Source organism: Podarcis vaucheri, assembly GCF_965113315.1.
Source record: "Podarcis vaucheri genome assembly, chromosome: 6".
NCBI classification, from domain to species: domain Eukaryota; kingdom Metazoa; phylum Chordata; class Lepidosauria; order Squamata; family Lacertidae; genus Podarcis; species Podarcis vaucheri.
In genome coordinates, this window is record NC_138764.1 from 8997004 (window position 1) to 9010514 (window position 13511).

The following is a 13511-nucleotide window of genomic DNA, read 5'->3' on the forward strand; positions in this document are numbered from 1 at the left end:
CAGTGCATGCTTTTGAGCACTGGAGTTCAGTGCTGGTAATCGTCGGTCCCCCATCCACCGTCCAGCTGCAGCCTCCAGGCTAGGCCCAAGCGTAGCCTCACGAAGAGCTCATTGCAGTAATGGAGTCTTGAGGAAGTGTGGGTGGGAGGGGGAGATCTGTATTGCATTTGATCCTTGTTGAAGTCCCCAGAAGCTCAACGATTTGACAAACACATGTGCTTGTAAAATATATATTAAAAAGAAGCAAATGGAAATCTAAGCTAGTGAAAGAATTTTTAGCAGCTGCCCTAAAACCATTTCTCACTTCATAAACATGTCTGCGTGTAGGGAGGAAAGAAATATTTTGTCTTGCGGTCCCTTTTCTTGCCATTTTCACTTGTCCTTGCCTCCCCCCCTCCCCCAAAAGGAAACCCTTTCAAAACAGTCTGTTCCTTTTCAGTGTTGGACTACTAGTCTTGGCAATGCTCTTTCTACACATATGGTTTGGATCCAGGGGGGCTCCATCGTGACTGTCCATTGCTAAGCTGATTCTGCGCAGGTCCTCTGGCTGCTTCCTTCCTTCAGAACTTCCTCTTCTTCTGTTTCCCGGGTGGTGGTGCTCTCTATTGTCCCTCATGACAGCAAGTCAAGACCAATTACTTTTAGATTATGCAAACATCATAACTAGCATATTAGAAGCTGTATTCCTTCCCGTGTGACAGAGAAGAAAGAATACTGCTACTAAGATAGTGTTCTTTACTTTTATAATAATTTGTATTAAAAATAACTTTTTTTAAAAAAACACACACACCTGTTCTTTCAGTTATCAGGTGTACAGCAGGCACTACTTCCTCTCATCTTTGTGGTGGCCATTTTGGTAATTGTTAATTGAGTCATCACTCAAAACTACTCTGCACAATCATAGAATCATAGCATCATAGAGTTGGAAGAGACCACAAGGGCCATCGAGTCCAACCCCCTGCCAAGCAGGAAACACCATCAGAGCACTCCTGACATATGGTTGTCAAGCCTCTGCTTAAAGACCTCCAAAGTAGGAGACTCCACCACACTCCTTGGCAGCAAATTCCACTCTCGAACAGCTCTTACTGTCAGGAAGTTCTTCCTAATGTTTAGGTGGAATCTTCTTTCTTGTAGTTTGGATCCATTGCTCCGTGTCCGCTTCTCTGGAGCAGCAGAAAACAACCTTTTTCCCTCCTCTATATGACATCCTTTTATATATTTGAACATGGCTATCATATCACCCCTTAACCTCCTCTTCTCCAGGCTAAACATGCCCAGCTCCCTTAGCCATTCATCATAAGGCATAGTTTCCAGGCCTTTGACCATTTTGGTTGCCCTCCTCTGGACACGTTCCAGTTTGTCAGTGTCCTTCTTGAATTGTGGTGCCCAGAACTGGACACAGTACTCCAGGTGAGGTCTGACCAGAGCAGAATACAGTGGCACTATTACTTCCCTTGATCTAGATGCTATACTCCTATCGATGCAGCCCAGAATTGCATTGGCTTTTTTAGCTGCCGCGTCACACACAACCGTTTGCAAATGCACATCAAAGCGCAGTTACAATTCTGGCCAGTTGCAAACCATGGTTTGTCTCCAAACTATAGTTAAGCTTCCAAAATAACAATTCAATTGAGCTGTGACATATTCCATACTTTTATATTTCATTATGTATTTTGTCCCCAGCATGATCATGTTCCTCTCATATAGCCATTTCTGCAGGGAATACTGACTGAACACTGACTGTGAGTGACATAGAATATATTGTACATGTTCAATATCACTTAGAGCAGGGGTTAATATCAGCCTGGTCCCTACTGCCCACTAGTGGGCGTTTCAGGATTCTAGGTGGGCAGTAGGTACTTCTACGGCACTAGCTGACTTCTTCTTCCATCGAGCACTGGTGGGCGGTAAGGAAATTTTACCATCAAGAGGTATAAAAAGGTATAAAAAGGTTGACTACCCCTGACTTAGAGAAAGGGCTTCACGCCACCATCTTGTAAATTTATGTAGCAAAATACAATTCCGTGATTTGAAAGAACAGAATCATCCTTCCACCTGACCCCCTGGTATTTAGAAGTTGGCATCTCTGGCTTAAATCAGTAAGTTATGATAAGTGGTTTAACGTAAAGTAATACAAGCTTGGTCCATCAAAATTTAAGTCCTTTCCTATAACAACTTAGGACCAGGTTACCTGTGTAGACTTGCCTGTATAGATTTGCTCGCTCATTGAGATCAGGCCCTCCTGGTTGTGCAGCGTGAGCCCAGCATGTTATGTACTGAAGTTCTCACCCTGGGCCAGCAGGGAGATACCGTAGGTAGTTTTCACTCAGGTCCATATATGCAAATAAGGGATTGAAAGTGATGTTCAGTGATTGGATAGTTACAGAAAATGGTTACTGTTGCGTTCTAGTGGAGCTCTATATAAGCAGGCTGGCTGAACCCTTCAGTTGAGTTCTGTCCTGGCCTGTGAATAAACAAGAGCTGTTTGAAGAATCGCTGTGTCGTCTGATATGTTCACCCACAACCTAACACAGCATATGGAATGAAATGTCCCTTGTCCCTCGCCAGACAGTCCCTAGCCAACCTTGACTGGTTCTAAGTGTGTATTAAAACATTTTGCTGGTTTTTAATATCAAGCTTGTAGTGTTTGTTTTAGCTACTGTGGATATTATATATATTATAATGTGCTGATCTTTGTATTTATTTGATTACGTTATCTGTAAACTGCCCTGGTGTTTTTCTTAATGAAGAGCAGTATAAAACTGTCCTAAATAAATGAATAAAGGCCTACTTTTGAATTTTGAAGCACAAGCATTTTGTAGGACTAATTTGTTATGACTCTTTCTTAGAATCAGTGGTGCATAGCCTGGCCCCCTGACAACTGTGATTAATGAAGGTTTTCTAAAACAACAGTGGGAATAATTTGTTCTCCTGCTTTCCATTCAGAAATCAGCTTTGCAGATGAAAATTCTTTAAAACACATTGATTTATTGTTAAAGGATACCAGTAATGATAGTCTCTCATGGCCAGCGCCCTCGGGGAATAACTTGCCAGCAGGGCATGGGGTATTGGTAGAGGGAGGGCACAACAGCAGCACATTTGATATAAAAAAGTGTTGGAGTAATCACACACTGTGAACCCACCAGCCAAAACTAAATCACTGAAAGAATGCCCTGTGTCACATATAACTTGTATACAACTTGCACTAAACATTAGGAAGAAATGTGGAATTTGAGGGAGCTGGGAGAGACATACATTATTGGCGCTTGAGCAGCGGTTCATTAAATTCTGAAATGAAGTTAGTGTTTACTGAGGTGCTTAGTTCAGCTGGCACTCAGCACATGTTCCAGAACTTATTGGCTCTTAGCTCTGCTCTACAGGTGACACTGCAGTGAGTGTGGGCTCTTTGCAAGCACAAAGAGAAAATGTACAGTGGTGCCTCGCAAGACAAAAATAATCCGTTCCGCGAGTCTCTTCGTCTAGCGGTTTTTTCGTCTTGCGAAGCAACCCGATTAGCGGATTAGCGCTATTAGCGGTTTAGCGGTTTAGCGGCTATTAAAGGCTTAGTGGCTTAGCGGCTAAAAGGCTATTAGCGGCTTAGCGGCTTAGAAAAAGGGGGGAAGCGAAAAAAATCGCAAGACTCGCAAGACGTTTTCGTCTTGCGAAGCAAGCCCATAGGGAAATTCGTCTTGCGAAGCGCATCGAAAAACGGAAAACCCTTTCGTCTAGCGGGTTTTTTGTCTTGCGAGGCATTCGTCTTGCGGGGAACCACTGTATTTTGGTGCAGGCTGACTGCTGTCAGTGAAAGGGGAGGCCATAAATTTAATTGTATCCTGATGCCTAATCTGGGACCTAAGGCCTTTGCCAGCTGCTGACACAAGTACACAGCTCTATCCTGTCATTAATTAGACTTGATCATGTGGAACTTGCTTCTGCTTGGCTGGCCAAACCTACACATCTGCCAGTAACTTAATCAATAGCCTTTTGCATTCCATCAGGATAATGTCCTTCTCTCCACCTGGGGCACCACTCATCTATTATGCAAATATGGTATGGACTTAAAATACTAGAGCCAGTGTGGTGTAGTGGTTAAGAGCGGTGGACTCGTAATCTGGTGAACCAGGTTCGATTCCCTGCTCCTCCACATGCAGCTGCTGGGTGACCCTGGGCTAGTCACACTTCTCAGAAGTCTCTCAGCCCCACTCACCTCACAGAGTGTTTGTTGTGGGGGAGGAAGGGAAAGGAGAATGTGAGCCGCTTTGAGACTCCTTAGGGTAGTGATAAAGCGGGATATCAAATCCAAACTCTTCTTCTACTCTGTGGTGATGGCTCTGTGGCATATTCACCTATGTTTCCTAAGACATCCCTCTCTAACTTGCGATAAGGAACTTCTGTGAGCATCTTGGACATCTGCTTCTGGAATCAGCCTTATCCCATTATCACTTCCTACCAGTGGCAGGCAGAGACTCGATCACCTTTTGTCTCAAGTAAGCCCTCCCTGTGTGTAACAGAATCTTCAGCTGTTTCTTGCCAAAAAACTGAACAACATAGTTAAGGATCCTGGATCTGTTAATTCTGCCAGGCTGCTCCAAGGGGAAAAAAGCCTCATGTTCTCACTTCTCCTCCTTCTTTGATGCCACACCGAGGGGGTTCTGGAAATTCAGATTAAAAATACGGTTGATGCTAGGGTTGTATGGGTGACACTCTGCGTTCCCTTGTGTCAAGCTTGTTTTGTCACAGTGCCAAGAGGAGGATGCGGTCCCACCTTGCAATACAGGAAGGTGCATTTTGATTCTCCTCCCTTTCTCTCCGCAGCTGCACCCAACACACCTGTGGAGAGGATGGCAGCTGTGTGCAGCCATTTATCCATCATGCTGCTGCTGTCAACTGCAGTCCCAGCAGCCAGGGGCATTTGGAGTGTGCTGTTACCTGCGAAAAGGGCTTTGTCCTCCACGCCAGCCATGGGCAGCTGCTGCGCCCAGGACAGGTGGGTACATGGGGTTGTGATGTTATTGCAGGCATGCTTCAGCAAGAGGGTAGATGGGGCTTCCAGAGAGGCCTTGCCACTCCAATCCCACCAGTTATTTATCTTCCCCAGTGTACTCGGTAGATACCGTGTTTTTTGCTCTATAAGACTCACTTTTTCCCTCCTAAAAAGTAAGGGGAAATGTGCGTGCGTCTTATGGAGCGAATGCAGGCTGTGCAGCTATCCCAGAAGCCAGAACAGCAAGAGGGATTGCTGCTTTCACTGCTGTTCTGGCTTCTGAGATTCAGAATATTTTTTTTCTTGTTTTCCTCCTCCAAAAATTAGGTCTGGTGCGTCTTATAGAGCGAAAAATACGGTACATTGTACAGTACTAAGGGGTCTTGTGGCAATGTTTCACAGGTGGTGGATGTGATGAAGGAAACAAAAATGTGTGGACTTTATGGTTGTAAAAATAGGCTTGAAGACCTGCATGAAGCTTATCATTGTAGCTTCATGTGCTTTTTCGAATGGTCTCCAGTTATGATTGCTGCCTTTGAGTGACCCTTGTTCTCTCTCACTTTCCCATTCTTTTTCTCCAGTTACCACATTGCTCCCTGCCAAAAATATTTTAATGTTTGGCAAAGAAAAGAAAAGAAAAAAGGCGAGACCGAAATATTGGGGTGGAAAGAAAAGAACTTCCTGCAAATGATAACTATTTGCAGAATTTACTTTGAATGCAGAAACTTCAGTTTCCTTTGTGCCAGACTATGGTTCTTTTGCCACATAATCTAGTCGTGTTTTAGGCCAAATTGATCTCTGATGTAACACTGAGTCAGCTAGTGGGCTTTCTGAGGAGTTTAATAGACCCATTATAGTACAATAGCTAAGAAACCTTGCTGGGAGCTAGGTAGGAAGTGTCTGGTTCATAATTTGCTTCTCTCGTGAACTTGCCAGATAGGTTTGGCAAGCTACTTTCTGTTATCCACGGTGCTATCCAATTTGCATTAATGGGGTGATGATAATAAAATGACCTATCAACAGATTATAGAAATAACACATATGAAATACTTTTAAAGGGTTAGATAGATACTAAGTATTACTATCATTAATATGGTCCAGCAGAAAATGACCGGTGATGGATGCTGCCTCCTTCTTTGACTGATTTTTATTCAGATCAAATCACAAGAACGATAGATGCACAAATTCAACAGGATGTCCCAAGCATCTAAACTGGGAATTGTGCCATCACGTGCCATTCGTTCATCATCAGGAAAAGTGGCTGCCCATATGTGGAAAACTTAACATTTTATTTACAATCTGTTGTTGGTTTCAGCAACTGAGAGACCCCTGGGGTGATACATGCAGCCCCTGAAAGCGGGGGTCACTGACCCCCAAATCTCCAACCCAGAGGCAAAAATGGCATGTGGTTTGGGTAACAGATACAGCCAACCAGTGGCCTGTCTTTTAGCATAGCCTTTTGACCAAAATAGTTGCTATTCAGGCTGTTAAAGGCTTTTGAATTAGTCCCTGCCACTGAAAGGGCAGTCCGGATATCACTGGGAAAGGAAGCCAGTCTGAAAAGAATTAAAAAGGATACTTGATCAAAATTTATGAAGGCCTGTCAGTGGCTTGGAAAGATGCATGCCTTAGGTGGTTCTATCTGGGTGGCTCGGTCTCTCTTCCATCATATGACTCTCCAGTTAATCCAGGTGTGGGCAGATGCAATTTGGATTGGGCCCTGGGTCCTCTCTTGCACACACTGCGTTCTCGGGTGAAACAAAGTATCCTTTTTGCTTTAATTTTACACACACACACACACCAGCAAAATAAACCTGCCTCGTTTAACATTTCCATGTTTGGCACTCAAGCAGGAAACATATTGGCAGAAAAGACTGCCTGAGGGCTCCTGCTCTTGTGCCTTGCTGAGGAGGAGGCACTGCTAGCATCACAAGTGAGGCAAGTTAGGGCAGAAGTGCACAATGGGATTGGCACTCTTGACATAGGTCTCACTCTCCCCCCCCCCACCAATTAAATGCCTGGTGCAGGAAGACTCCTGGTGGTTACCAGAATTGCAGCAAGTGGGGAGAAGAGCTGGCTTTGTAAAATCTCAGCTTTCAGTTATGATTCTATTTTAACAAGAAAATGTTTCTAATGTGAACCTCCTGAACATGATAATATGCTGAGAGTGTACAGCATTCTGATGTCTTGGGAGTCAGAGGGGTGGTTGGGGAGGCAGGGCTTTCCACAACCGAAATCGACATGAATTACGCAAAATTGCAGTCGTATGAAATGAGGGAATTACCCTAGTTTAACTCATTTTGTAAAAGAACAACCACAACAACAACAACACATTAGCTGACAACCACTTTTTCGCTTTCCATCATTTGCAAGCCTGAGGTCAGGGCATGATTCTCACTTCCGCCTGCCACCAGCACTGCATTGGAGTTTTGACTGATGTGGGTCAGTTTGGGGAAACAGCTCTCGTGATCTGCCAATTGTCAGTGCTGTAAACCAAGACCAGGCACCTGCCAGCCCAGAGGCAGACGCCAACCTCCTGGCGGTTCCCATCTGGACTCTGGCTTGATTCCTGAGCCAAGGACAGCTCTTAGATTGCTGTATCAGTTTTGTGACAATCAGTAGAAATTCACAGCAACCTTTCCCCTCTTTCCCCCCTCAGAAAGAAATTCTCTTGACCTGTAACTATGGGCGTTGGGACAGGTCTGTGACTTGCGACCCCATCGACTGCCAGTTGCCAGACCAGTCCCATGTCCTGTATGCAGAGTTCTCTTGCCCTAAAGGGACCACCTACATGAAGCGATGCTTCTTCTCCTGTATCAAGCCAGCAAAGCTGCAAGGTATGCTGATGAGCTTTACTTGATGACCCTTCTCCCTTAGGCAGCTCTGATGGTGCATTGGAGCTTCAGAAAGTTATGCTCTTGTCTTTGCAAATAATTCTGTCTAATTTTCTGAGTGGGTGCTTCTTCTCCTTCCCTTCCCTTTCCTTCTCTCTCTCGCTCTCTTCACCCCCCTCTCCCTCTCTTACTTGGAGTCAGGAATGAGTCAGTGGCTGACCTGCCTGGACGATGGCCTCTGGTCACTCCCGGAAGCTTACTGCAAGCTGGAATGTGACATTCCACGCTCGGTTCCCAATGCTAAGCTGCTGGTGCCCCGCTGCTTGCAAGGGAATCATGATGTGGGCTCTGTCTGCCGCTACAAGTGTAAGCCTGGATACCACGTGGCGGAAACCACAGAGGAGAAGCCCAGGAAGTGAGTAAAGGAAATATATTGTCTCCCTTTGCTATTTTCCCTGTTGCCTCTTTCACCTTAGCATTTGCACTTCAGTCTTACCAGAGCAGCTGCTGGATTTGATGTTGCCACTGGAGTATTTGCACTTGTCGGGTGGGTTTGATGGTGGCCAGTCCCGCTCCTGCTGGGAGATCTGGCGTTTCCCCCAAGCATACAAGTGTATTGTGAAAGTCAGCTTTCGTGGCTAAAATGTCAATCAACGTTGGTGTCCAAGAACAGGTGCAGAAGGCAAGGTGGAGGAGTGGAAGCAGGAGGAAGTAAGGTCAGCCTCTGACCTTCTCTAGAGAGTGATATAAGCCATGACTTAGCCCAGAGAAGGTTTAGAATGGCTGGTACGGTAATTGAAATCACCATAAGGCTGTTTGACTTGCAAGGGATTGGAGTTAAAAGCTGATAGAATCCAAAAGGCTGTCCTTTAGAGCCAGAGTTATGGGATGATGTCTCGTGAGCCAGTGCATAGCCAACTAAGTTCTACTCAGAGTAGATGCATTCAAATTAATGGGTGGTAGCCAGCGAGCCACTGTGGTGTAGTGGCTAGAGCGTTGGACTAGGATCTGGGAGGGCAGGGTTCAAATCCCTGTTCAGCCATGAAACTTGCTAGATGTTCTTGGTCCAGTCACAGTGAGCTCAGTCTAACTTAGCTCATAGCAATGTTGTGATGGGGAGGAAGAGAACCATGTATGCTCCGCGTGAGGTCCTTGGAGGAAAGATGGGATATACATTCAAGAAATAAATAAACTTTAGTGGTTTCACTCTTGAGTATGGCTAACACTGACACAACCCAGGGTCACTTCTGGTCTTCCAGAAAAGGTAAGAAAGTGAGATATTCATATATATGAGTTGACTATATCTATCTATCTATCTATCTATCTATCTATCTATCTGAATGAATTGCTGTTCTTGGACTTGTCCATAGTATTTTGCAGCTTTAAGGTCGCAGAGGACTTTTAATTAACAAGACTTACTTCCAGTAAAACGTTATGGCATAATCTCCATGGGAGGTCTAGAGAACGGGGCCTTTCCTGCAGTGGCTCCCCATTTGTGGAATGCCCTCCTCAGAGAGGCTCCCCTGGTACCTTCATTGCATATCTTTAGGTGACAGGCAAAAATGTCTCTCTTCAATCAGGCGTTTGGCTGATTAACATTCCATGGCTTCTCTTTTAAAAGTGTTTGTGTGAGGTGGCACGCGTTATTCGTTTGCTTTAATTTTTGTTTTATTGTGTATTTTGTATTCTTATTTTGCATTTTTCTGTTGTGAACCATCCTGGGCTCTTCGGATGAAGGGCTGTATACAAATTAAACGGGGTGTATTTTTGTAACTTTGTAAGGTGGATAGCCATTGGGTAAGCCTAGTCTTGGTTGGAGGGGAGGTTGTAGCCTCAGCCTGCCCCTCCACAGGTAAGGCTAGGGCCATGCCACTCCACCAATGGGGACCGCTTGGGGGATGCCCTGATTTGACCTAGGTCGTAGGGCAGCCCCTACTTGCTGGCTCCCAGAGGGCGGGCAGGAGTGACATGTGCAGTTGCTTACCTCAGTGCCTATGGCCAAACCTTCATATCTGTAACTCACTAGCATGTCAGCCTGGATAGCTCAGCTGGTTAGAGCGTGGTGCTGACAATGCCAAGGTTGCAGGTTCGATCCCTGCATGGGACAGCTGCCTTTTCCTTCATTTCAGGGGTTGGAATAGATGGTCCACAGGGTCCCTTCCAACTCCACAATTATTTAATTGCTTTCAGTTTTCTAAATAATCAAGTTTTTTAAATATGCTGTGTGTTGTCTAGTTATTTGCACCTTAGGGAACAGGGTGGTCACGGGGCCTCACCACGCAAAGCCAAAACAGACAGATCCTCTCTTCCTTTCCCTCAAGTCTTGATTCTTCTGTCCTACCTCATGGAATCAGCTCTGTTATCCTCCAGTGCTATGAAAATCCAGTCCTTCCCTCTCCACCCCCTTTTTACAATCCAAATGAAAAATCTGCCTTTGGTAAGGAAACAGTTAAAATAGTACATAAGTGAATTTATGCTAACCTTCATCATTTTTAAATGTCAAAACTGTACCTCTCCAGCTTCTTTTTTAAATGTAGAACTCTACCCTCTAAACACAACATTTATTTTTTCCCCTAACAATATTGTTTTTGGATAGAAAAAATGCTCACAATTACAAAATAGTGTGTGCATGAGTAAAATTTGCATTACTTGCTATCTTGACAAGTTTGCAGAATTTGGCTTTCATTGTGGCATAAATTTGAGTTTCTGTTCACAGTAAGCCTGCTTCATTCTCCGCCTTTTATGTCTGCAATTCTATACTTACTTTATAAGCTCTATTAAACTCAATTGACCCTATTTCTTAGTAGACATTGGATTGCGCTGGAAGGATGTTTCCAGATGGTGACCTTATATAGCAAATGAACACTTCAGATGTGATTTTTCTGTATGCACATTAATGTGTGGAATATACCTGGGTCCCAAGTTGTTTAGAGAGATTTAACAAGTCAATGGTATTTGGAATTAGATTCAGAAGTAGGCAGCCAGCCAGTGGAGCTCTTTTGTCACTAACAAGATATGATCTGATTTTGCTACACCTGTCAAAATCCTGGCAGCTGTGTTCTTAACCAACTAAAGCTTTTGGAACGTCTTCAGACAGAGCCTCACATATAACATACCATAGTAATCCAATCAGGAAGTTGCCAGGGCATGGAGAACTGGTTAGGCTGACCTCTGTCCAGGAGAGAGGATGAACCAGGAAGATGGCATCCTGATGGGCTCACAACATAAAATCACAATATAAAAAAGACAAACTATGTAATAAAAATAGGAAGAAAAGCAAAGCAATAATCCCCTCCCCCTCCCATCTTGATTCCTACTCAGATGTACCAAATAAAAAAAATATTGTTTGCAGGATCACATCCTATTCAAGGTTCATTCATCTTTCAGAGCCAGAGGCACGTGAATCTGGAAGAAGGTAAACAAATTGCCACTTGAGGATCCTTTATACCAGCCGTTATTTGCCATTGATGAACTTATTCTAGTGAACATAATGCCAGCCCAGAGCAGTGGTCATGCTGAATAATAACAAGAACATGAGCAAGCTACAGACACCCATGCCTTTGCACCAAAGGCTGATCTTATCCTCACCCTCTGTTTTCCTTTCTTGGTATATCCCTCTCCCGCCAGTAGGTCCCACATTATCCAAACATTGCAGTTGATTTGAAGTTAGATCATAAAAAGTGTAGAAGGAGGTGGATGTGGGGAAGGGAAATGGAAATGGAAATAATCAGCAGGGTGGGACCTGGAAATTCTTCAGAAAGGCCACTGTGGGTGAATGAGGATAGAGCTAGGATGATCAAGAGTGTAGCTTGGCTGCAGGCCACCCAACATTAACTGGAAATGTATGCAGCCCTGTTCATATTTTTGCACCAAAATAATTCCAGTATCTGTGCCAACTAAACCCAAATTCTTTGCCCTGTAAACTCAACAGGCTGCACTCCAGCTAAATTATGAAAATCATCTTCTTCGTGTATGTTTGTGCTTGCAGAGTAAGCCTGCTCAGTTTGCAAGATTTATTTTGAACACATGAAAGGGTTGGTGGATCCTGCGCCACCCAGAAAACCTTTAAAAATGAACAAGGCTGTAAGAGAGGATTCAGCCACTGCTCCTCTTAGCCCAGCCCTCCTCCTGTTGCAGCAGGCGAGACTCCACTTTACTCCACAGTAAGAGAAACCTAAATGTAAAATGCTTGAAACTGAGCGGAGTTTGGGGCCTCTACTTCCACAAACGCAGCAGTATAAAACTTTTTATATCCTGCTTCCTAGTCAAAACGAGAGAAAACTTCAGGGAGGAAGAGATAGTAAGCAAAGCTTGTGGGCAGAACTCCCACCCTGCTGAAGAATTTTACAAACCCAGGACATCTTCATGGTTCTACTCATCTGTTAGCTGCCCTGGGAGCAGCTCTGCGGAAGGGTAATGCTGAAATCTAAAATGAAGCAAAAAGTATGGTTTGTCAGTTAGGATTCAGACATCAAAACAATTTGTTAGATTTTTTTTTATGCAGTTTACTTCAGAAACATACATACACAATTATACCCTTGATAATCATAATTTGGTCATTAGCAAACATTGAGAAAAGTCTAGCAGTTGTATACTCTTAGCTACCTTCATTGAAAGTACCAAAATAGAGGTTAAAAAATATACTCTAAGGGTAACTAATCTGTATTAACATGACTTAACTCACCCTGTGTTGCAGCCCTGACATAAAAAGGGAGGGGGATTTACCCCAGAACTATTGCATGGAGGAAAGTTTTTTTAAAACCCTCACAGCACAACCCCAATCCTGATCCACAGATGCTGAAATTTATCCATGCATTCAGGGCTGACCCGCCTAGCAAACAAAGTGAGGTGGCTGCTTCAGGCAGCAGGATTCACCCCTTATTCCTGATGTAGATCTTTATTCACCCCTTCTTTCCTGGTGGGTATGAGGGTACCATTTTGTGCTTCGCCTCAGGTGCCAAAATGTCTTGGGTCAGCTCTGCGTGCATTTCATACATTATCTAGTTCGGCCCATAGTCTACCACGAAGGAAGGGAATATTGCTGTAGAGCAGAGGTGTTTATCTGTCTCGTAGTGAAGAGCGAGAGGTGTCTGTTTTGATGTTTTTGCTCTTCACTGAGAAAACATGAGGGACAAGGATACTGGCCCTTAAGGCTACAGTTTTGTTTCCATCCAGTTTACCAGTAAATACCTCTCCTCTTTCCTGCTCTGCTGCTTGGAATCCTTGGATCTCCTGCCATTGGCAGATAATGTGAAGCTTTTGGACTAATTTATTGCCATCTTCCTTGGCACCTAAACTTGGCTACTGCTAATACACACTTGGGGGAGGGCCAGTCACCCTGCTGTATGGATTGTGATGTTTTCAAGATTGATGTTGAGGCCTTCACATCAAACACACCTCTTGCAGTGCCTCATATGTCTTCCCGAGGCTTTCAAATTTTGCCCTTTAAATGTTGGATTTTTTTTAAACCCTTGATTTTTTTTTGATTTTTTTTTTGCTTTGGCTCCGCTGCTAATCCTAAATAAATGTCAGTTTTGTAGGATCAGAAGAAGTGGTCATGGCTCTGTTACAAAGGAGGGTTAAGAGCAAGTTTTTAAAGTCTCTCTCTTCCCCCCGCCCCTTGCTTCATCCTTTCCCAGTACCTCTCAGTAAACTGGCTGCTTAGCTGGCTATGTGAACAGGTACTTAACTCC

At 44.2% G+C, this 13511-nt stretch overlaps 1 protein-coding gene across 1 annotated transcript in view; it reads left to right on the plus strand.

The window, feature by feature from the left end:
* PAPPA2 (pappalysin 2) overlaps window positions 1–13511 on the plus strand; it is a 133673-nt gene that overhangs the window by 84199 nt on the left and 35963 nt on the right. Inside the window, exons 14-16 of the mRNA XM_082228999.1 lie at window positions 4816–4987; window positions 7644–7821; window positions 8020–8233. Of these exons, the coding sequence (XP_082085125.1) occupies window positions 4816–4987; window positions 7644–7821; window positions 8020–8233 (564 nt within the window). The remainder of the gene's footprint in view (window positions 1–4815; window positions 4988–7643; window positions 7822–8019; window positions 8234–13511) is intronic.